The following is a 23,508-nucleotide window of genomic DNA, read 5'->3' as shown; positions in this document are numbered from 1 at the left end:
TACAAATTATTGACCCTCGCCACAGTTCCACATTCCGCTGCAGAGGTCCATGCCTTCCCTGAATGAAAATGATTTGAAGTGTGTTAATCATCGAAGGCACTTCGGTGGACGGACACTTTTAAAGGCTTTTTAAGGACCAGAGCTTCCTTCTGTACATTCATGGCAAATAGTTGCAGAAACACTGAATTCATTAAAAGGACATTTTTTTACGCTTGTTTTTCACCAAAGACGTGTGTGTGTGTGTGTGTGTGTGTGTGTTTTATTGAAAATAATATTTTCTCCCAGCCCCTCCCCACTTACCCACTCACCCAACTCCACGCCCTTCCTTTCTCTCTAGAAAACAAACTGGCAAACCAAAAAGCCCCCAAACAAACCTGAAATTTAAAAAGCACAAGGAACATGCGCGCGTGCACACACACACCCATACACACAATCAGAAGCCACAATATGCAAGCAAAAGACCAGTAAAGAAAAAAAAATCCCAGAAAACACGTTATGAGACCAAAAATAAAGTAAAATAAAATAAAATAAAATAAAATAAAATAAAATAAAATAAAATAAAAGTCTGCAGAAGTGCCGCTGAGTTCGTTTTCCTCACCTGGTAAGACTCCATCAGAGAAAATGAATTTTTCCTTTGTAAGTAGCTGTCAACTGGAGACATATCCTCTGTCGGGTTGGGGGCTCCTGTATGTTTCCCCTGCCAGCCCTGTGAACCCCGTCTGGCTTGAACCTGTGCAGGCCCTGTGCGTGCTGCCTGCCATCGGCTCTGCATGTTCATAGCTGTCAGTCCTCCTGCCTCTAGGGGGCGCTGCTTCCTTGGTGTCTCCCATCCCCTCTGGCTCCTCTCACCTTCCCGCCTCCCCACAGCGCCCTGAACCCTGTGGGAAGGAGATTGATGATGGCCTCTCATCTCATCTTTTGAGAAATGTTCTTTTCATTAGCATTTACGGATTGGGTTGTTTGAGTCTGTGCTTGCTATTTTTGAGTTCTTTGTATATTGTATATTCTAGACAATAATTTTCTTTCTTTTTTTTTTTTTTTTTTTTTTTGGATGGGTATCTGGCAAAGGCTTTCTTTCCCATTCTGTGGGCTGTCGCTTTGTTCGAGTAAGTGTTTGCTGGGGAGAAGTTTTTCGGTGTCATGAAATCACGTTTGTTGGTTGTTGGTATTATTTTCTGAGCAATCAGAGCCCTATGGAGCAGGTCCATGCCTCTGCCTGTGTCTTCTAGTGTTCTTCCTACATCTTCCGGCAGTTTCAGGGGTCAGCTCTCGTACTGAGATCCCAATCCATCCAGTTGTGATGACAGTCCTTCACCTGTGCACCCATTCCGTGTCTGGCTTCCTTCTTGGAGCGTGTGTCTGCATTCTCCTGTAGATTCTTTGCTTTCATAACTACTCCTAAAGAGATGTGGCTGAATGTCTACTCAATCCTGCAGAGCAAGATAACCCCCACAGCTCAGCTTGGTGGACAACTGGATTTATTGGGCTTACAGACAGAGGACAAGGGAGGAATTACAGAGTATGAGGGACTGCTAAACAATTACACCGTCTCAAAGTTCCACCCTACCCGGTTCTGAATGGATGCTGCACTGGGAAGGCTCACTTCCGGTTAGCCTTCTACTTCCGGTTTTCTGCGTAATGGCTAGAATTCCATGTGAGAACCTTATGACCCTTGGCTCTATAAGCCAAGAGGATTTCCACCTCTAGACAGCAACGTGGTGAACATGTTACGGCTGAAGGGAAAGGCCACAAGACAGCCCTCTGGTTTGAACCAGGCTTCGATGGTCCTGAATATGCCACACAATTGTCTGAAGGTTTCTTTGCAGCACTGACTTGCCAGGCTGCAGGCCCTTGTCCCATGACGCTTGCTCTCACCTCTCTAAGAGTATATTCACAGAAAGTCTTGAGTTGTCAGGCAAACCAGGGGCCATTTTTGAACTGATGTTCATGGCAGCATAATGCCAGACATCTTTTATCTCGTGCCCACTCTTTTTCTGTTCCTAAAGTATCCATTCTTGAAAGTGCAGTGCAGCTGCAGAGGTGCTGGCTTCATAGCTTCACGCTATCGTCCTTACACCCCTGGCTGGGTACATACCTGGGAACTAATCTGAAGTTTGGACTAACATGAAAACCAGTAATGGGAGAACATAAGAAATCCTAACACCAGTTCGAATACCTACCAGTCCATACAGTAGGTGATTAATGTGAGGACAGCATCGTACCTTACAAGAAGATACTGTGGTTCTCAGGATAGAGTGAGGGGCTGGAGTTTGCCCAGTCAGGCATTGGGGAATTAGACTGGCTGACCCCACCTCAAAGCAAGAGAGTTAGAATAAGGGAGGGTTCATGGAACAGATTTCCGTGAGGCCAATAACATGGTTAAAGCCCACTGTGTGTTAAATTTTAAGGTGTATCCTGTTTTCATGATTGTAAAATAACTTCCAACAATTGGTACTCTCTTTCCATCCCACATCCCAAGCCCTTTAGCCTTTCCTAGGCCTTACAGTGAGGCCAGTTGTCTGTCCTCCATCCCTGTCCAGTTGTCTGTCCATTCCTCTCCTACTCAGACTGTGGCTCTCCCTCCCGAGTCCTCTGAAACACCTGCCCTCATGAGTTAAGGGGCCTTTCTCTTAAAGATGGGTTTGTGGGGCTGGAGAGATGGCTCAGTGGTTAAGAGCACTGACTGCTCTTCCAAAGGTCCTGAGATCAAATCCCAGCAACCACATGGTGGCTCACAACCATCCATAATGAGATCTGATGCCCTCTTCTGGTGTGTCTGAAGACAGCTACAGTGTACTTATTTATAATAATAAATAAATCTTTTAAAAAAGAAGATGGATTTACTAATTCACTATATCCTGTGTCTCATGTTGTTCTCAGGAAATGTTTGCTCAACTAAACTACTATCACAATACAAAGCGGGATCAGGGGAATGTGGAAACCTAGACACAGAGATGTGTGTGTAAACAAGCAACTGTTGATATTAATAAAACCTCTGCTTGTTTCTAGATTTCCACTGCATAGATGTGTCCCACATTATGAACCCTCTTTCTGTTACAAAGGGTAACATTATCAATTATAACTGATTAGGGTTGGATTTGTAGAATAGCGTTACGCTGGTGTGATAGAAGCTATTTATCTTCGGCATTATGAAGTTATGAAAATCAGATTTAAGAGTTAGAAGAACAATATCTGAGTTCTTATCACCCTATTGTTTTATTAGTATGATTTTATGAAGTTACTTGACCTTAACAGTGAAACCCCAAAAAGCATCTTTAAAAAAAAAAGATTGATTCGCTAGTGTGCAGAATTGGAGTTTGCAGATTAGTCTATTCATGACGGGATGCATTCTGCGACGTTCTTTATCTTGCCGTGCACTGAGACTTTTCCTTTTTGTTTTGATTTTGATTCATTTCAACAGACCTCAAGAAAGCCTCCAATTCCAATGCTGCAAAGTCCAGTCTACCAAAATCTGGGCTTCGTCCTCCTGGCTATTCACGACTTCCTGCAGCCAAGCTGGCGGCCTTTGGCTTTGTGAGGAGCTCCAGCGTCTCTGCGGTGCCCAGCACCCAATCCCTGGATGGCGGTGTGCAGCCGGAGCAGAGCAGGCCGGTCACCCGTGAGTGGGGCAAAGGGGCTGAGGGGCTTAGAGGAGAAGCCGGTTCCCTGCCAGGGACCCTGTATACTGTTTCCTTGGTTAGTTAGTGAAAAAAGAACTTGGCTCTACTACTTGAATCTATCATCTTTTACTGTATCTTAATCATCCACCAAAGAAAACAACCTATTTGACGCTATCCTTTTTTCTCAGTTATGGGGAGTTAGTTCTCTTGCAGCGGATCCAGGCTCAGTTTTCCCAGAACCCACACTGGGCAGTTCACCTAGAATTCTAGATTCAGGCAGGTGATTTGATGCCCCCTTCTGGCCTCTGTGGGTACTACATGCACACAGGGCACATACGTGTGCACATACAAATAATGAAATAAATACATAAAAAAATCATTCTGAGACTGTTCTTAAGGCCATTCATGAAAGAGTGTCAGGGTTTCCAATCTTAGACAACTTGATTTGGAAAGATGAGCTAAAACTCAAAAAATGACTGAGTTTTATTTCTTAAGATGAGCATACACCCATCCCTTTAATTATTGAGTCGTATCTGGGTTCTGAGGACTGTTTGAAGTAGAAAATAACCAGTCTCTTTGGACAGCTAATCAATGAAAACGAGGGTTAATATGAGAGATCCCTGGAATGTGAACTCAACATTGCACTCACGAGTGCTATAAAATGCATTATATACACGGCTCACTTGATTATCTGCACCTGACACGCATCTTAAATACGATCAGAGTTGACAAGAGGCGTTATTAATAACTCCTATAGAAACAGCCATCAGCCTGTCTCGTGTTACCCTGGCAAAGAGGAAGTCATTTTTTATTCATGGAGAAAGGAGCCGCCAGTGACCTGGGAGGTCAGGTTCCCTAGAAGCTATTTCTCATCTGAGATTAAACCTTATTGATGTCTGTGCGCACTCCTCGGCTCCAGACTCTAATCACCTTCTCCCAGCGATGGGAGTAGAGTAGAGCTTCTGTTTCTTTCTTTGTTTTGTTTGTTTGGTTTTGGTTTTAAGGATAGTTGCCTGTTTACAGTGGTTAATATAAACTATAAAGGAAAGCATTGGTTTATAGTAAAAAACAATGCCAATCAGAATAGCTGTGTTTTTTTTTTGACTGTCCCACTTTGCAAAGATTAGCATTTTTCCTTTTGCTTGTTCGACTCCAGCTCAGCAATCCCACCCCCGCATTTTACATTTATTTAGGTAATTCTGATGTGAATGAGCCATAGGGGTCCTCTCCCCCTTGGGTGCTGGAGAGAGGGGTTGGTGAGGAGCCTGTGCTGAGATTGAAGGCTGCATAGCCTGTGAAAAGCGGTGGGTGGAGGAGGCTCAGAGAGGGGAAGGCGCGGGGTGGGGGGAGGTGGGGGGGGGAGGGAGGGCTGTTCTTCCTGAGCTGTGGAGAGGGCAGACCTGGCATCCCGCAGGACCTGTCCGTCCAGGCTACACTGTCGCTATCGTGTTCCATCTTTGTGGTGACTGCTCCATATCAGAAAGCCAACAGTCTGTTTTAGTGTACAAGTAACAAGCAAGAAATCTGGAGGTGGAAGAGGATAGATTTAGAAGCGCGATTGGCAAGTTTTTGAAGCCATTAGGGCTAGAGAACTGAACTGGGAGGGTTTACTGTGCACCTTGCTTTCCTTCCGTGTGTGTTTTAAATCTTTCATAAAGGAGGTTAAAATCCTGCCCTCTCCATGGCTGTCTAGAATAACAGCTTTATTGAGATGTTATCCACACGCTGTGTAATTCACTCATTTAAAGTGTACAATTCAGTGTTTTGTTTTGTTGGTGTATCTATAGGGATGTGCAACATCACTGCACTCACTTTTAGAACATTCTGTTGTCCCTCCCCCAGAGAAACCAGTGGTCTGATCCACTAATGCTTTCCCCATATCCCTCCAGCCACCAGCTCTAGACAACCATTAATCTACTACTTGGTTTGTTTGTTTGTTTAGTTCTTTCTTTCTGTTCCCCTCACTCACTGAACTCCACATTCTTTCTTCAGAAAAACAGGCAAACAAAAAAATAAACAAACAATAATAAAAAATACAATAAAAAACACATGCAGTACACATACACAACCTTCCAAACCGCCACAAATTAGAAATCACATATAGATGCAAAAGACCAATAAGACAAGAACTGCCCAGAGTAACAGAAGACAGAAGGCTACGAAAATGACATTGAGTTCATTTTTGCTTTCTTTACTTCGTATCTGCACATTGTTTTTCCAGAAAGATCTTAGACACCTTTGATGTTTGTATTAGTTTGGGTTCTCTAGAGTCACAGAATGTATGGGCAGTCTCTATATAGTTAGGGGATTTGTCAAAGACTTACAGTCTATAGTCCAACTCCCCAAAAATGGGCAGCAGCAGCTGTGGATGGAAGTCCAAGGATCTAGCAGTTGCTCAGTCCCACGAGGCAAGCAGGTAAGGAAGAGTGAGTAAATCTTCCTTCTTCCAATGTCCTTATGTATCTCCAGCCAGTGTGTAGCCCAGATTAAAGGCTGTAGTTCTCCAGCAGAGGGTGTGGCCCAGATTAAAGGCTGCAGTTCTCCAGCAGAGGGTGTAGCCCAGATTAAAGGCTGTAGGTCTCCAGCAGAGGGTGTGACCCAGAATAAAGGTGTGTGCATCCATGCCTTTAATCCCAGATGGTCTTGAACTCGGAGATCTCCTTGTCTTAGCCACTATGCTTCAAGATCTCTATACCAACATCCAGGTCAAAAACTTATATCTCTGAGTCTCCAAATTAGGATCATAGGTGAGCCTTCCAATTCTAGACTGTAGTTCATTCCAGATATAGTCAAGATGACAACCAGGAATAGCCACTACAATGCTTTTCTTCTAATTTTGGTGAGTTATGATGTAACAAAAAGGCATAGTATCTTTTTTTAAATTTATTTTTAGTTTGCTTACTGGTGCTATAATTAATCACCACTAGCAAAAGCAACTTGGGAAAGAAAGGGTTAATTACAACTTAAAGGTTCACAGTCCACCATGAAGAGAAGCCAGGGGAAGAATTTAAGGCAGAAACCTAGAGGCAGGAACTGAAGCAGAGAAATGGAGGAGCACCACTTACCTGCTCGCTCTCCAAGCCTTGCTCTTTCTGCTTTCTTATATAGCCCAGGACCACATGCTCAGGGGTGGCAGTACCCACAATGGGCTTGGGTGTCCCACAGCAGTTGCTAATTAAGAAAAAAAGTCCCGCAAATGTGCCCATGGGCCAATCTGATGGAGGCGATTCCTCAATTAATATTTCTTCTTCCCAAATGACTCTAGCTTGTGTCAAATTGACAAAATAAGCAACACAGACATATAATGTTATTTCAGTATATAGCTATTTATATATATGAAATATACAAATGAAAAATATGACATATATGAGATATATGTATTCCATGTAAAACATACATTTATATATATATATTAATATGTGTGGTCTATATGAAAATCATATATACGATATATATATGAAATATATAGTATATATATTATGAAGTGATCACTACATCAAGCTAATTACCTCTGTCACTTTGTGCAGCTCCTCTGTGTACATGTGTTGGGAATGCCGTGGACTTGATTTCTTACCACATTTCAAGGACCTGACACAGAATGGTTAGCTGTCCACACCATACCACAGCTAGAACTCCAGAGTCTGGCTGTCCTGTGCCAGTGAGCCCCTGTTCTGTTTGGTTTAAAGAGCAACTTCAGCATAGAGGTGGTGGACGTGCACTCTAGAGATGTTAGGATTTACATAGCACCCTGCAGTTACCAGATCTATGACTTTGGTGTCTTCATAATAAAACAGTGTAGATAATAACCAAACTAGAGGGCAAATAAAGAACACCAAGTGGAAGGAATGTGGACAGGGTGTTTAGGACACGGCTGTCCACAAGAACAGTTTTTCTTAGGCTCTTTCTACCTGTGGGCCGTGCCAATAAAGTTCCGTGTTGACCATTTAACACGGAATGGCCATGCTGGATTAACAATACCCAACAGGGAACCGGGGGCATCGGGGGCATGGTCTCCATGGGTTCTGGTTGTGGTTATAACACTGAAGTCAGAGAGATGCTTCTCATTCTAGTGCCAATATTGTATAATCACCTATGCATTATCATCAACAATTTTTGAGTATCAAAGTAAAACTCAGGGGCTGGAGGGCTGGCTTGCCTGTCACAGCTCTGGCTGCTCTTCCAGAGGGCCCAGTTTGATTCCCAGCACCAACCAGGTATCAACTATTTGTAACCCCAGCTCCAGGGGATGCAACACCCTTGCCTGCCTCCACTGTCGTCAGGCATCATGTGTTACTAAGATATTTAAGAGACTTGAAGTTGATTTTCTCAGGATTCTCTTAGGTTGGGCTGTAAGTTTATATAGCCTTTTGGCATGTAAAGAAACAAAGGCAAGGGAAGTCGGAGAGGGCTGTGGCTGTGTCATGTCTTTATACTGTGTAAAGAAATACGTTCAATTCAGTTCCCATTTAAAGAAACACATTTATAAAAGGTGACCTTAGTCTAATCTGGTGGCATTTAAATACTTAAAATAGAACTGAGAGTTGGTGCTGCCCTTACTTCTGTGGCTTTCGGTGTCTGACAGGAACGGGAATGGGTGTTTGTGTTTACAGTGTGTGAGGGGCTTGCTTCATACGGCTTCACAAGAAGCTGGGGTCTGATTTCTAGTGTTCTGCTATTTACTTGAGTATCTCAATTCACTTTGTGTGGGAGAACTAAAAAAAAAAAAAAAAAAAAAGACTGAGGACAAAGTCCCAAATGTGGCTCTAATTTCTTGTGGAAATGCAGAACTCAAACAAGCATCGCTGATAAGGTTTGAGTATCTGGTTCCCTGGAAATTGTAATCATATAATTTGACGCATTCTTCCTAAGGAAGAGAAATAGAGTCATTTTTCTGGAGTCTTGCTGATAATTTTCTCAGTGATTCCCACACATTCCTTTTCTTCCTCTTTCTCCATACACATTTACAGAGAAGAACATGGGCTTTTCTGCCTGTGACTTACCACCGCTTTTGTGGAAATCTGCTTTCTGTATCATCCAAGTAACCGTTATTCTCCTGACTCAGACAGTCTGGGAAAAAGCTGTCAGGAACCACATTCTCTGCTGAAAGCATTTCCAGCTTTATAAAGATCATATTTTTATCATTCAAGATACTTCATGAATCAAAGGCACCCTGAGCTATGGAGACAGCAGTTAAGAAGGGAAATACACCACACTGATCCGTATGGGGGATGATTCATACAAGTCGTTTAACTTTCGTGGACTCAGATGCTGCTGCACATGGACACTTTGGTTGTGTCCATCAGAGACCTTCTGTCACCGGCCTCTAACACTGTTGGGAAATGGGACCCAGTGGGAAGAAGTTGGGTTGTTGGAGACATATCCTTAGAATATTCTGGCCCAGGCCCTTTAATTCCCCTGTTTCCTGTTGCACTGAGGTAAATAGCTAACCCTACTGCATGTTCCTATGTTCATAGATTCGAACCCCTGAAACCGTGAGTAAAACTCCCACCCCTTCTTGTGGGGCTGAGATCCACAAATGCTTTACCCATTTTCCCAGCTTGAGTCTCAGGTCCTTTATTGGTGAAGCCATTGGTCTTTCATACACCTGCTCTCAGTGGTTCTAAAATACAGAAGTATAATTTAAAAGGGGGAGAGTCATCTAGGAAGAGGACATCTCAACTGAGAAAAATGTCTTCAAAAGATTGGCTTCTAGGCAAGTCTGCCATTTCCTCCTCCTCCTCCTCCTCCTCCTCCTCCTCCTCTTCTTCTCCTTCTCCTCCTCCTCGTCCTCCTCCTCCTTCTTCTCCTTATCACCATCATCATCATCATCATCATCATCATCATCATCATCATTAATGATCGATGTGGGAGGGCTCAGTCCACTGTGGTTCATATCATCCCTGGGCAAGAGTCCCGGATTGTAGAAAAAAGCTGAGCAAGCCACGGGAACCAGCCAGTACACAGTGTTTTTCCATGGTTGAGTTTCTGCTCTGACTGTGGTGGTCAGGACATGTGAGCCAGATAAACCTTTTCAAGTTGCTTTTGGTCGTAGTTTACTACAGCTGTAGAAAGCAAACCAGGATGGGAGGGCTGTTTATTCTGTTCCTATTATGCCATGGAGATCTAACAGAGCATTAATAGACCAACCAGACCAGGCATTCTAGGGCCTTTCCTATATTGAGGGATGATACCAAGTCTTTACCAAGCCTTACCTATATTGAGGGATGATATAGGAGTGTGGAACTATAGTTTACTTTGGAGAACACTGAGGTCCCTGTGGAGACTTTGGGTGATTTATGCCTTGGCCAGCCAAGGACTCTTTTTGTTTGTTTGGGTTTGGTTTTTTTTTTTTTTTTTTTTTTTTTTTTTTTTTTTTTTTTTTTTTTTTCTTCTTCGAGACAGGGTTTCTTTGTATAGCCCTGGCTGTCCTGGAACTTACTCTGTAGACCAGGCTGGCCTCGAACTCAGAAATCTGCCTGCCTCTGCCTCCCAGAGTGCTGGGATTACAGTGTGTGCCACTACCACTCCAGCTCAGCCAAGGACCTACAGCTCAGAGCCTCAGGGAGTAGGGCGTGGCTGTTCTCGTTAACCTCAGGGGTGTGTGTCTTGTGGCACCTCCAACCCTTTCTCTGCTTTCTTTCTCTGGTGTCTAAGGTCACAAACCTGAACGGGGCAGCAGGTATGTAGAGGTCTTCAGCTGTTACTGGATATTTGAACCTGTTCCCAGTTAGGGTGTGACTCAGCCCTCAGCACACACCTTTAATCCCTGTGTCTGGAATCCAAACAAGCCCTTAGTACTCACCTTTAATCCCAAACAATGAAGGCAAAGTTGGTTTGTAGGAGGAAGCGCCCTTGTTTGAAAGAGATGTTTGAGTGGCAGAAAAAGTGACGAATCAGAGAAAGACCTGACAGAATAGGATACGCCCAACTCTCCCAAGAAGAGACAAAAAGGAAGCTACTTAAGGGAGAGACAGACAGTACAGGAAGAAGAGAGTACAGAACCGGAAACAGTCACGTTTGCAGAGAGCAGTGCAGTAGAGATGAGAGGGGGAGTGGGGCAGCTCGGAGAGGGAGGAAGAGACAGTGTTACTGGAGAGTTTCACAGACAGATTGAAGAGAGAACAGGCTAGACACAGGGAAAGGCAGACGATTAGGAAACATTGGTAAGAGTGTGGGGGCGAGCAGAGCAATTCAGAAACTGAGAGAAAAGCCAGACTGAGTTCGTCAGCCTGGAGAGGAGTTCGAACCAGAACAGCTCAGTTGAACCAGTCAGCTGGAGATAGAAAGAGCAAGAAAGGGTGAGCGAACTCAGTAGCAAGTTCCAAAGGCTGAAAACTTTCTAAGCCCAAGTTAGACTGTACGGAGGCTAGAAGCTTCCAGGAGTAGGCCTAGGTTAGCGGATAAACCTTTCAGACAACAATTGCAACAAGAGAATAAAAGTTACTTTTATGTTCAGTCACATTCCTGCATGGTAACTATGTATTCATACCCACTTACCACAGGCTTGCCCAAAGCTGAGGTGAGGTCTTTGGTCCCCCAACCCCCTTTACCTCTAAGTGTGGTGTGGTCATCTCTCTGTATCTACAGGCATTGTATCTAAAGATCTAACTGAACCTATACCAAAAATACTTGGGGGAAAAAATCTGTTCGCATCAAACACATACTGATGTTTCTGGACACCGTATCTTAAACATCACTGTAAAACAGCTTTTCCAAGCTCTTGTATGGCATTGGGTACTGAAAATGATCTAGAGATGATGTGCAGATCTGGACACTACGTGAACATCATGCAGAAGCACTGGGCATCGGTGTGCAGTGTACCGTGTTCTGGAGTGTGTCCCTAGCGGAGGGGCAGCTGCCACACAGAACGCTGAGATGAGACTCAGGTCCTCCTCTCAGCAGCGCGCTTTAGATGAGCACAGGTCCTCCCGCATGTGGTCCAGAGTTGACAGGCCAGACAGCTGCAGGCACGAGCTGCCAACACCCTTTGCTTCTGACCCCTTTGATTAGAAAATGGGAAAAAAAAAAACAAAAAAAAAAAATGGTAACACATCCTGGGCGTTGTCAGTCATGAGTCGTGATTCTAACGGTGGCGATGATGTGGGAGACATCTGTCGCCCGCCAGGAAGGCTTGCTAATGAAGGCAGATGTGCCTAGATAGACCCTGTGATGACAAATTCCATGGGGAAAACCACCAATTAGGCAGGAGGTCCCGGGCAGCCACTGCTACACGCAGGTGCTTGTTAGCGCGTGCCTAGAGTGGCCTTGAAAGTGTGTGGGTTACAAATAAGACATGTGTCCCTGCTGGGGTCTGTTTGCTTCTCCAGGGTTCTTTAGGTTTTCTTTGGAGCATCCTTTACAAGACTCTTGGGCACCCTTCACAACCTGGCTTGTGTCTTTCATGTGCCCTTAGCTGTGTGGTTCTTCTAGAAGCTCCTGCTTGCTATCAGAGCTGGTGACAGTGTGAGTGTTTGTAACTTTGATCCCATCCAGGTAACCACATCCAGAGAAGCAGATTCAAGCAGGATAGGTGAGCGGACTCCCCACCCTCCCCACCTGAGTTAGGGGTGGGCCTGGTACTGAAGCGACACTGGTGGTGCACACCAAGGCGATGCAGCTTGGGGTTCACTGCAGGAAAATCTGTGTCACGACAGCCTGAGCCACAGGATCAAGTAATTCCCTTGTTGAGGCTCTACAACATAAATTCACATTATATTGCCTTTGATGGGTGTCTACAGGAAGCCATGTCATCCTTGAACAGTGATACTTTGACTTCTTCCTCTCCATTTTGTATTCCCTTGATCTTCTTTAGCTATATTATTGTTCTATTATAGAACTTCAAGATCTATATTGAATAGATATGGAGAGGGACAGCCTTGTTCCTATTTTAGTGGAATTGCCTTAAGTTTCTCTCTGTTTAATTTGAGGTTGGCTTGGCTTGCTGTCTATTGCCTTTATTGTGTTTAGGTGTGGGCCTTGTATCCCTGGTCTCTCGAAGATTTTTATCACGAAGGTGTGTTTGGTTTTGTCAAAGGATTTTTTTTTTCTTTTAGCATTTAATGAGATGATCATGTGTGTGCTTTTTTCCTTTCAATTTGTTTATATGGTGGATTACAATGTTGGGATCTCTGCTTCTCTAGGATGAAGCCTCCTTGATCATGGTAGATAATGGGTTTTTGATGTGGATTTGGATTCAGTTTGTGAGTATTTTATTGAGTATTTTTGCGTCAATGTTCTTAAGGGAGATTGGTCTGAAATTTTCTTTCTTGGTCGAGACTTTGTGTGGTTTAAATATCAGGATGACCTTGACCTCATAAAATGAGTTTGGCCGTGTTCCTTCTGTTTCTGCTTTGTGGACTAATTTGAATATTGGTATTATCTCTTCTTTGAAAGTCTGGTAGAATTCTTCACTAAAATCATCTGGCCCTGGTTTTTTGCTTTTGTTTTTGTTTTTGGTTGAGAGACTTAGTGACTGCTCTTATTTCCTTAGAGGTTAAGGTCTATTTAAATTATTTACCTGACCTTGGTTTAATTTGGTAAGTGGTATCTAGGAAGCAAACCATCCATTTCATTTAGATTTTCCAATTTTGTAGAGTACAGTTTTTTTTGAAGAAATGACTGATGATTTTTTTAATTTCCTCAGTGTCTGCTGTTATGTATCTCATTTATGATTTTGTTAATTTGGATACTGTCTTTTTGCCTTTTAGTTAGTTTGGATAAAGGTTTCTCTATTTAGTTAATTTTCTGAAAGAAGCAATTCTTGGTTTCGTTGATCATTTGTATCATTCTCTATATTTCTAATTTATCGATTTCAGCCCTGAATTTGATTACTTCCTACTATCTACTCCTCACGGTTGTGTTTGCTTCTCTTTGTTCTAGAGCTTTCAGGTGTGCTGTTAAGTCACTAGCTTGAAAATTCAGTTATTTCTTTATGAAGGCACTTAGTACTATGAATTTTCCTCTTAGCACTGCTTTTATTGTGTCCCATAAGTTTGGATATGTTGTGCTTTCATTTTCATTGAATTCTAGAAAGTCTTTAATTTCTTTATTTCTTCCTTGACCGAGTTATCATTGAGTAGGGAGTTGTTCAGTTTCCATGGGTGTGTAGACTTTCTATTGTTTCTGTTGTTGTTGAAGTCAAGCTTTAATCCATGGTGATCTGATAAGATATAAAGGTTTATTTCAATTTTCTTGTATCCCTTGACACTTATTTTGTGTCCAAGTATATGACCAGTTTTGTAGAAGGTTCCATTAGGTATCGAGGAGTATATCCTTCTGTGTTTGGGTGAAATGCCCTGAAGGTATCAATTAAGTCCATTTGATTCCTAATATCTGAGAGCGCCATTATTTCTGTTTTCTGTCTAGATGACCTGCCGATTGGTGAGAGTTGGGTGTTGAAATCTCCCACTATTAATGTGTGGGGTTTGATATCTAATTTAAGCTCTAGTAATGTTTCTTTGATAAATGTGGGTACTCTTGCATTTATGGTATAGGTATTTAGAATTTAAACATCATCTTGGTGATTTTTTTTTTCCTGTGATGAGAATGAAATGTCCTTCTCCATCCCTTTTGATTAATTTTGGCTGAAAGTCTATTAGCTGTTAGAATGGTTTCTTTCTTAGGTTTGTTTGCTTGGAAAATCTTTTTTCCAGCCCTTTACTCTGAGGTAATGTCTATCTTTTTTTCTGAGGTGAGTTTCTCACATGCCACAGAGGATCATGTTTTTGAATCCATTCTATAAACTCTTTTTATTGTGTAATTGTGTCCATTGATGTTGGGGAAATTTAATGACCAATGCTTCTTAAGTCCTGTTGTTTTGATGATGATGATGGCCCTTATGGTTTTTAGAAACTCTGTTGAAAATTCTGATAGTGTATCTTTATATGTTCCTAGACCATTTTCCCTTGTACCTTTTACTATTCTTTTCTTTGTTCTGTACATTTAGTGCTCCGATTGTTATATGTCAGGAAGATTTTATTTTCTGGTACAATCTATTTCTGTAAGCTTCTTTTATTTTTATAGGCAACATTTTTTAGGTTAGGGAAATTTTCTTCTATGATTTTGTTGAAAATATTTTCTGGACTTTTGAGCTGTAATCTCTTCCTCCCCCTCTTTCTCCTTTTCCTCCTCTTCCTCTTCCTCCCTTCTCTTCTTCTTCCTCCTTTTTCTCTTCCTCCTCCTCCTCCTCCTCCTCCTCTTCCTCCTCCTCCTCCTCCTATTATTTTTGTCTTTAGCCTCTTCATAGTGACCCAAATTTCCTGGATTCTTTGTGTCAAAAATGTTTTAGATTTTTACGTTTTCTTTGACTAATTCATTGATTTCTGCTATTGTATCTAATACGCCTAAAATTCTCTTCTTCCTCTCTTGTATTCTGTTGATGATGTTGTCTGTAGTTCCTATTCTCTTTCCTAGGTTTTCCATCTCCAGGATTCCCTCAGTCTGTGTTTTCTTTATTACTTCTATTTGCATTTTTAGGTATTAAATAATTTTATTCATTTCCTTCACCTGTTTGATTATATTTTCCTGTATTTATTTAAGGGATTTAATTGTTTTCTCTTTAAAAGCCGCTATCATCTTCATAAGATTAGATTTAAAGCCATTTTCTTGCACTTCAGCTGTGTTAGGATGTCCAGGGCTTGCATAATTCAGCTCTTGTGGTGCCGTATTGCCTTGACCATAAGGCATTTGGGGTTTGCAGTTATTATGGGTTTAAATGCTGATTTCTGAATTTATTTTTGTTGGCTGGGTATTTTTGTTTGTTTATTTTTTTTCTGGTTTCTGTTTACTCTCTATCATTTGGCCTGAGTAGCCTGGGGTTCTGGTGACTAGCAAATCTTCAAGTCCAATAAGGTATCTCTCCTTGTGTTTTTCTGTGGCTCATGTGGCCTCGGGGGTTTTGGCAGCTAACTTTGCCTCTGGGGTCTCCAGTACCAGTGTAGTCTAGTATGATTGTAACAGAGAACATTCATTCCTGCGAACACAGAAAACATAAAGAAAAATATTTCTTCAGGCCAAACAAAAATTTTAAGGTGCTACCGTAGGGTCCAGAGAACTTAGAAATTAGATGATAAAGTAGGAACTGTTTGGAATTTTTGCAGACAATGGTCACTATCCCTGGCCTCCTATTACTTTTCTGTTTCAGTGATGAGATACTGTGATGAAAGAGTGTAACTTAATCTTTTTTCAATTCTTATTTTTGATGATGGTTTTTAAACACTTTAACCTCCCTTTTAGCCACCACCCACCAGAGGTAGTGGAAAAGAAAGGATACAGGGGTGGGGGAGAATGGACCTGTTTAGAACGGTTCTTTGGGGGCTGGAATGATGGCTCAAGTGGTTAAGAGCACTGATTGTTCTTCCAGAGGTCCTGAGTTCAATTCCCAGCAACCACATGGTGGCTCACAACCATCTGTAATGGGATCTGATGCCCTCTTCTGGTGTGTCTGAAGAGAACAATGGCGTACGTTTCTTTGGAGCAACTCCCATCTGTGTTGTCTGGAAATTAGCAGTTTAGTTCACAGGTTAGCAGGCAGTGGCAGCTCAGTTCACTCACAAACTCTCCACAGATGCATCAGCAGTCCAGATCAGTAGAGTCAGGTTAGCAACAGTGGTGACATGACCTAGCACAGATAGCCAGGCCTCAGCCTCAGCTTCAGTCAGCAGGGCACACCAGCAGGTATACCAGGAGAAGTGCTTGACTGTGCCTCTCTCAGGAGCAAAGATCAGCAAAGGTGTGAGACCTTTGTACACAAGCGTTGTACAGCTAGCTGTACCAGCAAGCTAAGCTCTGTCTCCGCCACTCCATGGAGTCCTATTTATGTCCTCCAAACATTCTGTGTCCTCCATGGGTCTGCCTCAGCATGGATATTACCTCAGAATGGGCCTTACCTCAGTATGTGCAGCCATTCAGCCTGAGTCTGAGGAGTCCTGACAAATGCAGCTCAACTACATTTGGTCAAAGCAGACCAATACAGGCGCGTTGTTAGCAAAGAATCCTCATCACGTGTGCTTTCATGGGCTTGCTTTAGCCGACCATCCTTTCTCCTGTGTCTGCTTCAGCTAAACATTCCTTCACGAGTCCGCCTTAGTCTTTCACCTGCATGAAACCTTCTTTGAAACATTCTTTCACGTGTTTGCCCTAGCAAAACACCATCCAACACAACTTACTCTCCAAGGAACCCTTATGTTTCCACTTCAGAAGAGTGTAAGAAAGAAGGGGTTTATTTTGGGTTACAGTTCAAGGGTACAACTCTACCAGGGCAGAGAAATCTTGGTAGCAGGAACCCGAGGTAGCCCATCACATTGCATCTGCACTCGCCCAAGAAGCCCAGAGAGATGACTGCTGGTACCCAGCTCACTCTATCCTTTGTATTCATTCTGAGACACCAGCCTACAGAATAGAGCCGCCCATAGTGGACACGTCTTTCTATCTCAATTAACCTAATCTAGATAAGTCCTCTTAGGCATGCCAGAGGCTTATATCTTAGGGGATTCTAAATCTTATGAAGTTGATCATATTAATTATCATATTAGTTTATAACTCAGAACTCTTTAGAAAGCAAACACTATAGGATACATAGGAGAAGTTTTAGAAGGTTTTGGATGACACGATGATAGGCTGAGAGATCCTATCATTTCCTGTCAGTAAGCTGATGGTGTGTCTTGAAGACCTGAGAACTAGAAAACCACTGAAGACGCTGGTCTAGTTCTGAATGCCCAAGAACCAGGATGGTTGATGTCGAGAGAAGGTAAAGCCCTTGTTCAAGTCATCAGATGACAAGCAATTCAACCTCCATCTCTTGTTCCCTGGAGGCCTTCTGAGAACTGGGTGATGTCCGTACACATGGGACAGTTTTCCCATCTAGAGATCCTGGTACTCATGTCCTCTAAAAACACCTTCCTAGAAATATCTGGGCATCCTCTGACTCAGTCAAGTTGATAAAATTAATCATATCCCTCAAGTAAAGAGCTCTTTCAAATCAATAAATACACACACAATTAAAAGCCAGGTGCATGGTCTTCTTGCAATCCAGGAAATAGGGAGGCAGAGAGCAGCAGACAGCCAGGACTTGCAGTCCAGCCTACAGTCTATCCAGGGAGCTCCAAACAGTGAGAGACCCTGCCTCAGAGGGCAGCATGGCTTTCTAAGGAATGACACCTGGAGCTCACCTTTGATCTACACCCCCCCACATGTGTGCACACACCAACTAAAGATAGCATGTTCCGGAGACAGAAATGGGCGAAGGAGATAAATGGATGTTCGTGGCAAAAGCGAAGGCCATGCCCAACAAACTTATGGCATGGTTAACACCGCCACTGATGTGATAAAACATGTTTGCCTGTGTCACTCAGCTGACGGAAATGGAAGAGGATGGTGGTCATGGAGTGTTGGTGACAGCAAGGGAAACTGTGCTGTCTCATATGCACAGGTCAGATTTACACACTGGTGCAGTGTTCAAGTAAGAGCCTTCAGTAGTACTTAAAAAAGAAAATCCTTAATGCCACAGTATCCCCTTTCAAGAATTTTTTCATATAATCACGTTTTCTTGCAATATGTATAGGTATAGGTATCGGTATCAGTATCGGTATCGGTATAGATAGGTATAGGCAGAGGCAGAGGCAGAGACAGAGACAGAGATAGAGATACCATGAAGTCTTTGTTCATGGTCTATGGGTGCATATTTTCCCTAAATGTTTATGATTATTTACATAGGGCGATTGGCATGGTGAAGCACACCTTTAATCCTAGCACTTGGGAGGCAGAGGCAGGCAGAATTCTGAGTTTGAGGCCTGCTTGATCTATATAAATAACTATATAATTATACTACTTTTCTTTACTGTTAATGTATTTATGGGAGGCTTTAGGAAGTGCTCACTTGTATTTTTCAAAGCATAGACACTTAACTGGGAAATCCAAAGATGGCAATATAGCACCTCCTCCTAAAAAGGCAAAGAATCAGAAGGAAAGCTAATTAACTCACAGTTCCGAGGAATCCAAGAAGGTCTTTGGTCTCCCTGTGAAGTGAGGGTGCCCTGATCCCCTGGGGGCCTTGTGGGCGGTCCATTTCCGTCTATCCTCCAATTCAAATCATTCTGGCCACGGAGATCAAAGTGAGGCAGAAATCATCTCAACAGCGTCTCGACAGAATTAAGAGATGAGAGAAGGCTGTGTAAAATCATCTCCAGAGCAGGAAACACGCTCTGGATGTTCAGAAGAGCCTTCGATAAAAGCCGCCTTTGTAAGTCATGTCACAGGAAATTGACAGCGCACAGGCAGGACATCAGGGCACTTCTCCTAATTTTTGGTTTCTGACAAGCATACAAAACAAACTACTATTGTGATTTTTTTTTTTAATCAAGGGGGATGGTGGCAAAATTGAGTACAATTTAAAAGGTGTGTCCCCTTTAACTGAGCCGTCTTTTTCCTGAGGTATTCATTCCGTGCCGATAACTCACGTCCACACTGTTATCAATTGTTCAGAGATATCCACTGCAGACTGTGGAATGATCCCCGGTGCTGTTAAATAATGATCAAAGGGAGGGGGAACTCATTGCAAGTAATGTAAGACACGCCTTCGAAAGCAAGTTCCACTGTATAGTTCTTACTTTGTTAGTACGTGTGTAAAAACAGATGCAGAGGAAGCTGGTCTGCGTTTGCTAGCATCTGCCTCGGTATCTCTGCAGGTGCACAGCAGCAGCTGGCAGCAGGCTGGCATGTGGACGGAAGTGTGAAGTGTGAGATACTTGCCCTTTGTAACAGTTTCCTTAGCCAAAGAGGACATTGGGACATTGTGTTTTCAAAAATTAATGCAAAAGCAAAACTGTATTTCATTTTCCCTTTTGAGTCACAATGTATGCTAAAGCCACTGTCAGGTGGCAGGAACTTTCTGGCCTTGTTCCCTGAGATTCTGGATCTACCCAGGTTGCAGCCTGAATCAAAAACAGGTATCCTTTAGGGCTTCAAAGAGCCTGGCACCTTCAAAATTTTACCATCTTCCTATATTTCTTGAGGATGCTTTTTCAGGGATCAAAAAATTTGTATTCTTTTTAAGAGAGAACACAGGTGTTTTATGTACCACCTATAAGAAATAACTGACTTATCCCTAAGGAAACTAGCCTAGTATAAACATCAGGCATGGGTTTCTGAAAAAAGTCTTTTGATGACTCTCACATTTCAAACCAAAACAAAAACCAAAACCTGTCCAAAGATGTGACAATCTAAGTAGTTTTATTTGCCACTGGATGTTTGGGTGCTGAGATAAAGATGGATACAGAAGACAGGAATCCAGCAGGAAAGAGATTAGATTTATTTGTTTAGTGAGTTCCAGGATAGTCAGGGCTATACAGAAAAACCCTGCCCAGGGTGGGGGGGAGGAAGAGGACATTATGGGGCTGGAGAGATGACTCGGCAGGTAAGACATTTGAGGATCAGGCTTCAGATCCCCAGAACTATGGAAAAGCCGGGCGGGCATCATGGTCCTCCCGTAATCTCAATACGAGAGGTGAAGATGGTACTCTGAGCAGACTGGCTATGCAGCCAGAATGGCGAAGTCTGGATTTAGTGAGAAACACTGCCTTTATGTCTAAGACAGAGGACACTAGAGGGAAACATGACTACAGCCTTGGGCCTCTACATTCATGAGCACTCATTCACACATGTGTGAACACATGCACACACACACACACACACACACACACCAGCAACATCTACAAAAGACTTCATTCTATAAAATTAATCCCGTGTAAAGAATTGAAAATACACTGAGCCCTCTGTATCCATGAATTCTACACAGATTCAGCTATCCATATGTCAAAGATTCTTGAAGAAACAATGTCTTGAAAAAAACATGAACAGATTCTCCATATCATCACCATCCCAGAGATATAGCCTAAAACAACTACAGACATAGCACTTACAAGGCTTGTACATCATCTACAGACAAGGTTAGGATGCACATATTCTGTGCAGAAACCACACTGGGGTGGGAGACCTAGCCAAGCACAGACCTGGCATCTTTGGGAGACTTAGAGTTAATCACTGCGGCTACCAAGGATCGACTATTGATTCATTTTTGTGCAAGTAATGCTATGTAGATACAAATGGAAAAGCTAAAATAAATATAGTAGTGAAGTTAAGTGTTGTCAGCTTTAAATTCCAGTTGAACGCTGGGTGTGGAAGGAATATGGGGCTTAGACACAAATTTAAGTCTCATTTCCCAAGCCTCGCGCTCCACCGTGTGTTGAGAATAAAGGTATGTGATTGAGCCTCCTTCTAGGCTAGAAGATACAAAATGCAATACAAATAGGAGTGTATGTTAAACACCTAGATCCTGCAAAAATCAGTTCTCATTAGCGAAGCCACAGGCAGCCCTGCATCTGGCCCTTCTCGCTTGGGTAGGAACTGGGTTTGCAGGAGAGTGGCTGCTGTAATAGTGAATGGGTAGAGGACCCTTGCCTTTTCATACCAGAGAATGGAGGTCTTGTGCTGGCAGTTCATGGGAATTTCCGCTGGGGATTAGACATTAATAAGCGAGTTTGTCTTTATCATCCTAGTGCCCATGGCAAATCCAGGCAAAATCTCCCCAGCCACATCCACAATATGCACCACGACGCTGTTCACTGACCCTGTGTTGGCAGGGTCTCTGGGAAGAGTTTGGTTATCTCTCAGAGCCTTGAGTAGGAGTTGAAATTTCTACCCACTGAGTGGTCAGAAATAAAGGAAAGGAACAGAACTTGACCAAAACAAACTTATACCCCTACTCCAATGGTTCCTGCCTTCCCCCTTTAAACTCTACCAAAGGGTTCTATCCTGGAGGAATGAATGTATATATATATGTATGTATGTATATATATATATATATATCTCAAGTCTGGGACTGGAGAGATGAGCATTTGTTGCTCTCCCAGAGGGTCCCCAGCACCCACATGGCTGCTCACAACCGCTTCCAGCTGCAGGCCTAGGGTCCCCAGGGCCCTCTTCCGGAAAGTGCATTAGTTAATTAAAATACCACAAAGGCTTCATAAAGAAAGCAAGAGTTATAGTCTGTAGAATTGGCTTACTTGTTAGCCACCCGGTCCCCGGTGCCTGGCTCCGTGCCTGCTGAGTATCACAGTAACACCTGTCCCACACAAATGGGAGATTTGCCTAAGTGCTAGGCATCAGGTTCGCCTCTTGAGAAGCTGCACTGGTTTAAAATGAGTAACCGGTGTCTTGAGTAGTTTGCAATTCAGCAGACACAGAGCGTTGCCGAGCAACGAGCGACTGCTGTCAACAGAAGCAAGTCTGATGTTAACTTCGTGCCTCCTTGAAACTGTAGAAGAAATATTGACTCCCAGTGTTTCCCTGCTCCACACCCCAGTGAGTCTCACAAGCCCTTTGTCCAGAATGTACCCTGTCATTTCCACAAGAACAAGTTTCCTGCGCAGGTTCCTGTTTGCGTTCCTTTGCCAAAGCACGTGGAGTCTTCCAGGACACTAGAGGCATCACGCGTGTAGCCGCTACCAGAGTCACACCATGACTAACAGTCTCATGTGCAGAGTCCTGAACCGACTCAGCAAAAAGAAAGCTAATCAATGTAAACACTGCTTGATGGTCAGCTTTAAAAAATCTAAAAGGCTTGGATGCTTAGTCTTAGAAAGTAGACAGTTACATTGTATTTTCTGCAAAGACCAACTGATGTGATTATTTTTTCCTTTTTGAGATGGGCTCTAACTCTGCAGCCCTGGCTGGCCTGAAACTTTCTATGTAGACCAGGTTGGCCTCACACCTTCCTGAGATCAGCCTGTCTCTGCCCCTGCTTCCCAAGTGCCTGGCTATGGTTTTTTTGGTCAAAATAGTCCCTTCAAGTCTATGATTCCCATAAATAAAATCAGTAAGCAGCATTCAAAATTAAAGGGAGTCAACTATACCTCAGTGTGTTTTCCAAATGCTGCCAACACAATACCACGGATTGGGCTCTTTGTAAAGAGAAGGGGGTTCACAGTTCCGGTGGTCCAGAGGATACTGAAGATCTTCTTGATGGCTGAGTCTTGAGACCTGGAAAGATGTTCCATGGCCAGAGACAGGAAGCAAAAGTAACCACGTGGACTAACCAAGCTGAGGATGATGATAGACCCACTCACAAAACAACCAGTTAGCCTAGGAATCAACAAGTCAGAAGAGAGGGTTCTCTGTCAATGCGGATGGAATCCACCCACCTTTGAAAGGCCTTACCTGGTCCTATCTCTTTCTGTATCATACTGGGGATTAAGTTTCAATGTGATTTTCGGTGTGGATAAACTGCCACCATAAGAGCTTACTGCTGGAGGAGGGAAACTCCAGGCTCCGTGGTCAAGCCTTCATTACTGACTTTTTACGCAGGACATCAGCAAGAAATCAGCTTGTTTTTTTTTTTTTTTTTTGTTTTTTTTTTTGTTGTTGTTGTTTAGTGTTATTTCTAACCGACCCAGGATGGCTGCCCATCTGTGGTGAGCTACTGTATGACTGTGTGAGGATGCGCAGCCTATTCCTAAGGAAGCGTCTGTTACTCAGTGGACTGTGCAGACGTGAGAACGGGCAGGCTTCACGGGCTCTCTCCTAGGAGCCTATACAGATGCCAGCCCCACGCTGGTCTCAGGTCCTTGCCTCTGGGGTTCCCAGAAACAGTCCCACCAAGCAGCACACACCAGTAGTCACACTCCGTGCCTCTGTGCCTCTAACTGCTCTTTCTCCATGCTGATCTATGACCTCCTCTCTTACCCCATATCCCGTGTCCTGTCTATGCCAACTCAGAGCAGCCTGAGTTCCTTCTCTCTACTCACTGCCTCTCCCTCTGTTCACCCACTCACACCCTGTTAACTCTTCCTTTCCTGTTTCTGCTGAAAACTAAATTCCTTTCTTCCCCAGGGCC

At 43.2% G+C, this 23,508-nt stretch overlaps 1 protein-coding gene across 1 annotated transcript in view; it reads left to right on the top strand.

Annotated features, from left to right (window-relative positions):
- The window catches only part of Mtus2 (microtubule associated scaffold protein 2), a 358,083-nt gene that overhangs the window by 159,296 nt on the left and 175,279 nt on the right, over nucleotides 1–23,508 (top strand). Inside the window, exon 4 of the mRNA XM_052168367.1 lies at nucleotides 3,422–3,619. Coding sequence (XP_052024327.1) covers nucleotides 3,422–3,619 — 198 coding nt within the window. The remainder of the gene's footprint in view (nucleotides 1–3,421; nucleotides 3,620–23,508) is intronic.

The sequence above is a fragment of the Apodemus sylvaticus genome, chromosome 22, assembly GCF_947179515.1.
Source record: "Apodemus sylvaticus chromosome 22, mApoSyl1.1, whole genome shotgun sequence".
Classification (NCBI taxonomy): domain Eukaryota; kingdom Metazoa; phylum Chordata; class Mammalia; order Rodentia; family Muridae; genus Apodemus; species Apodemus sylvaticus.
This window is presented reverse-complemented; position numbering and strand designations above follow the sequence as displayed.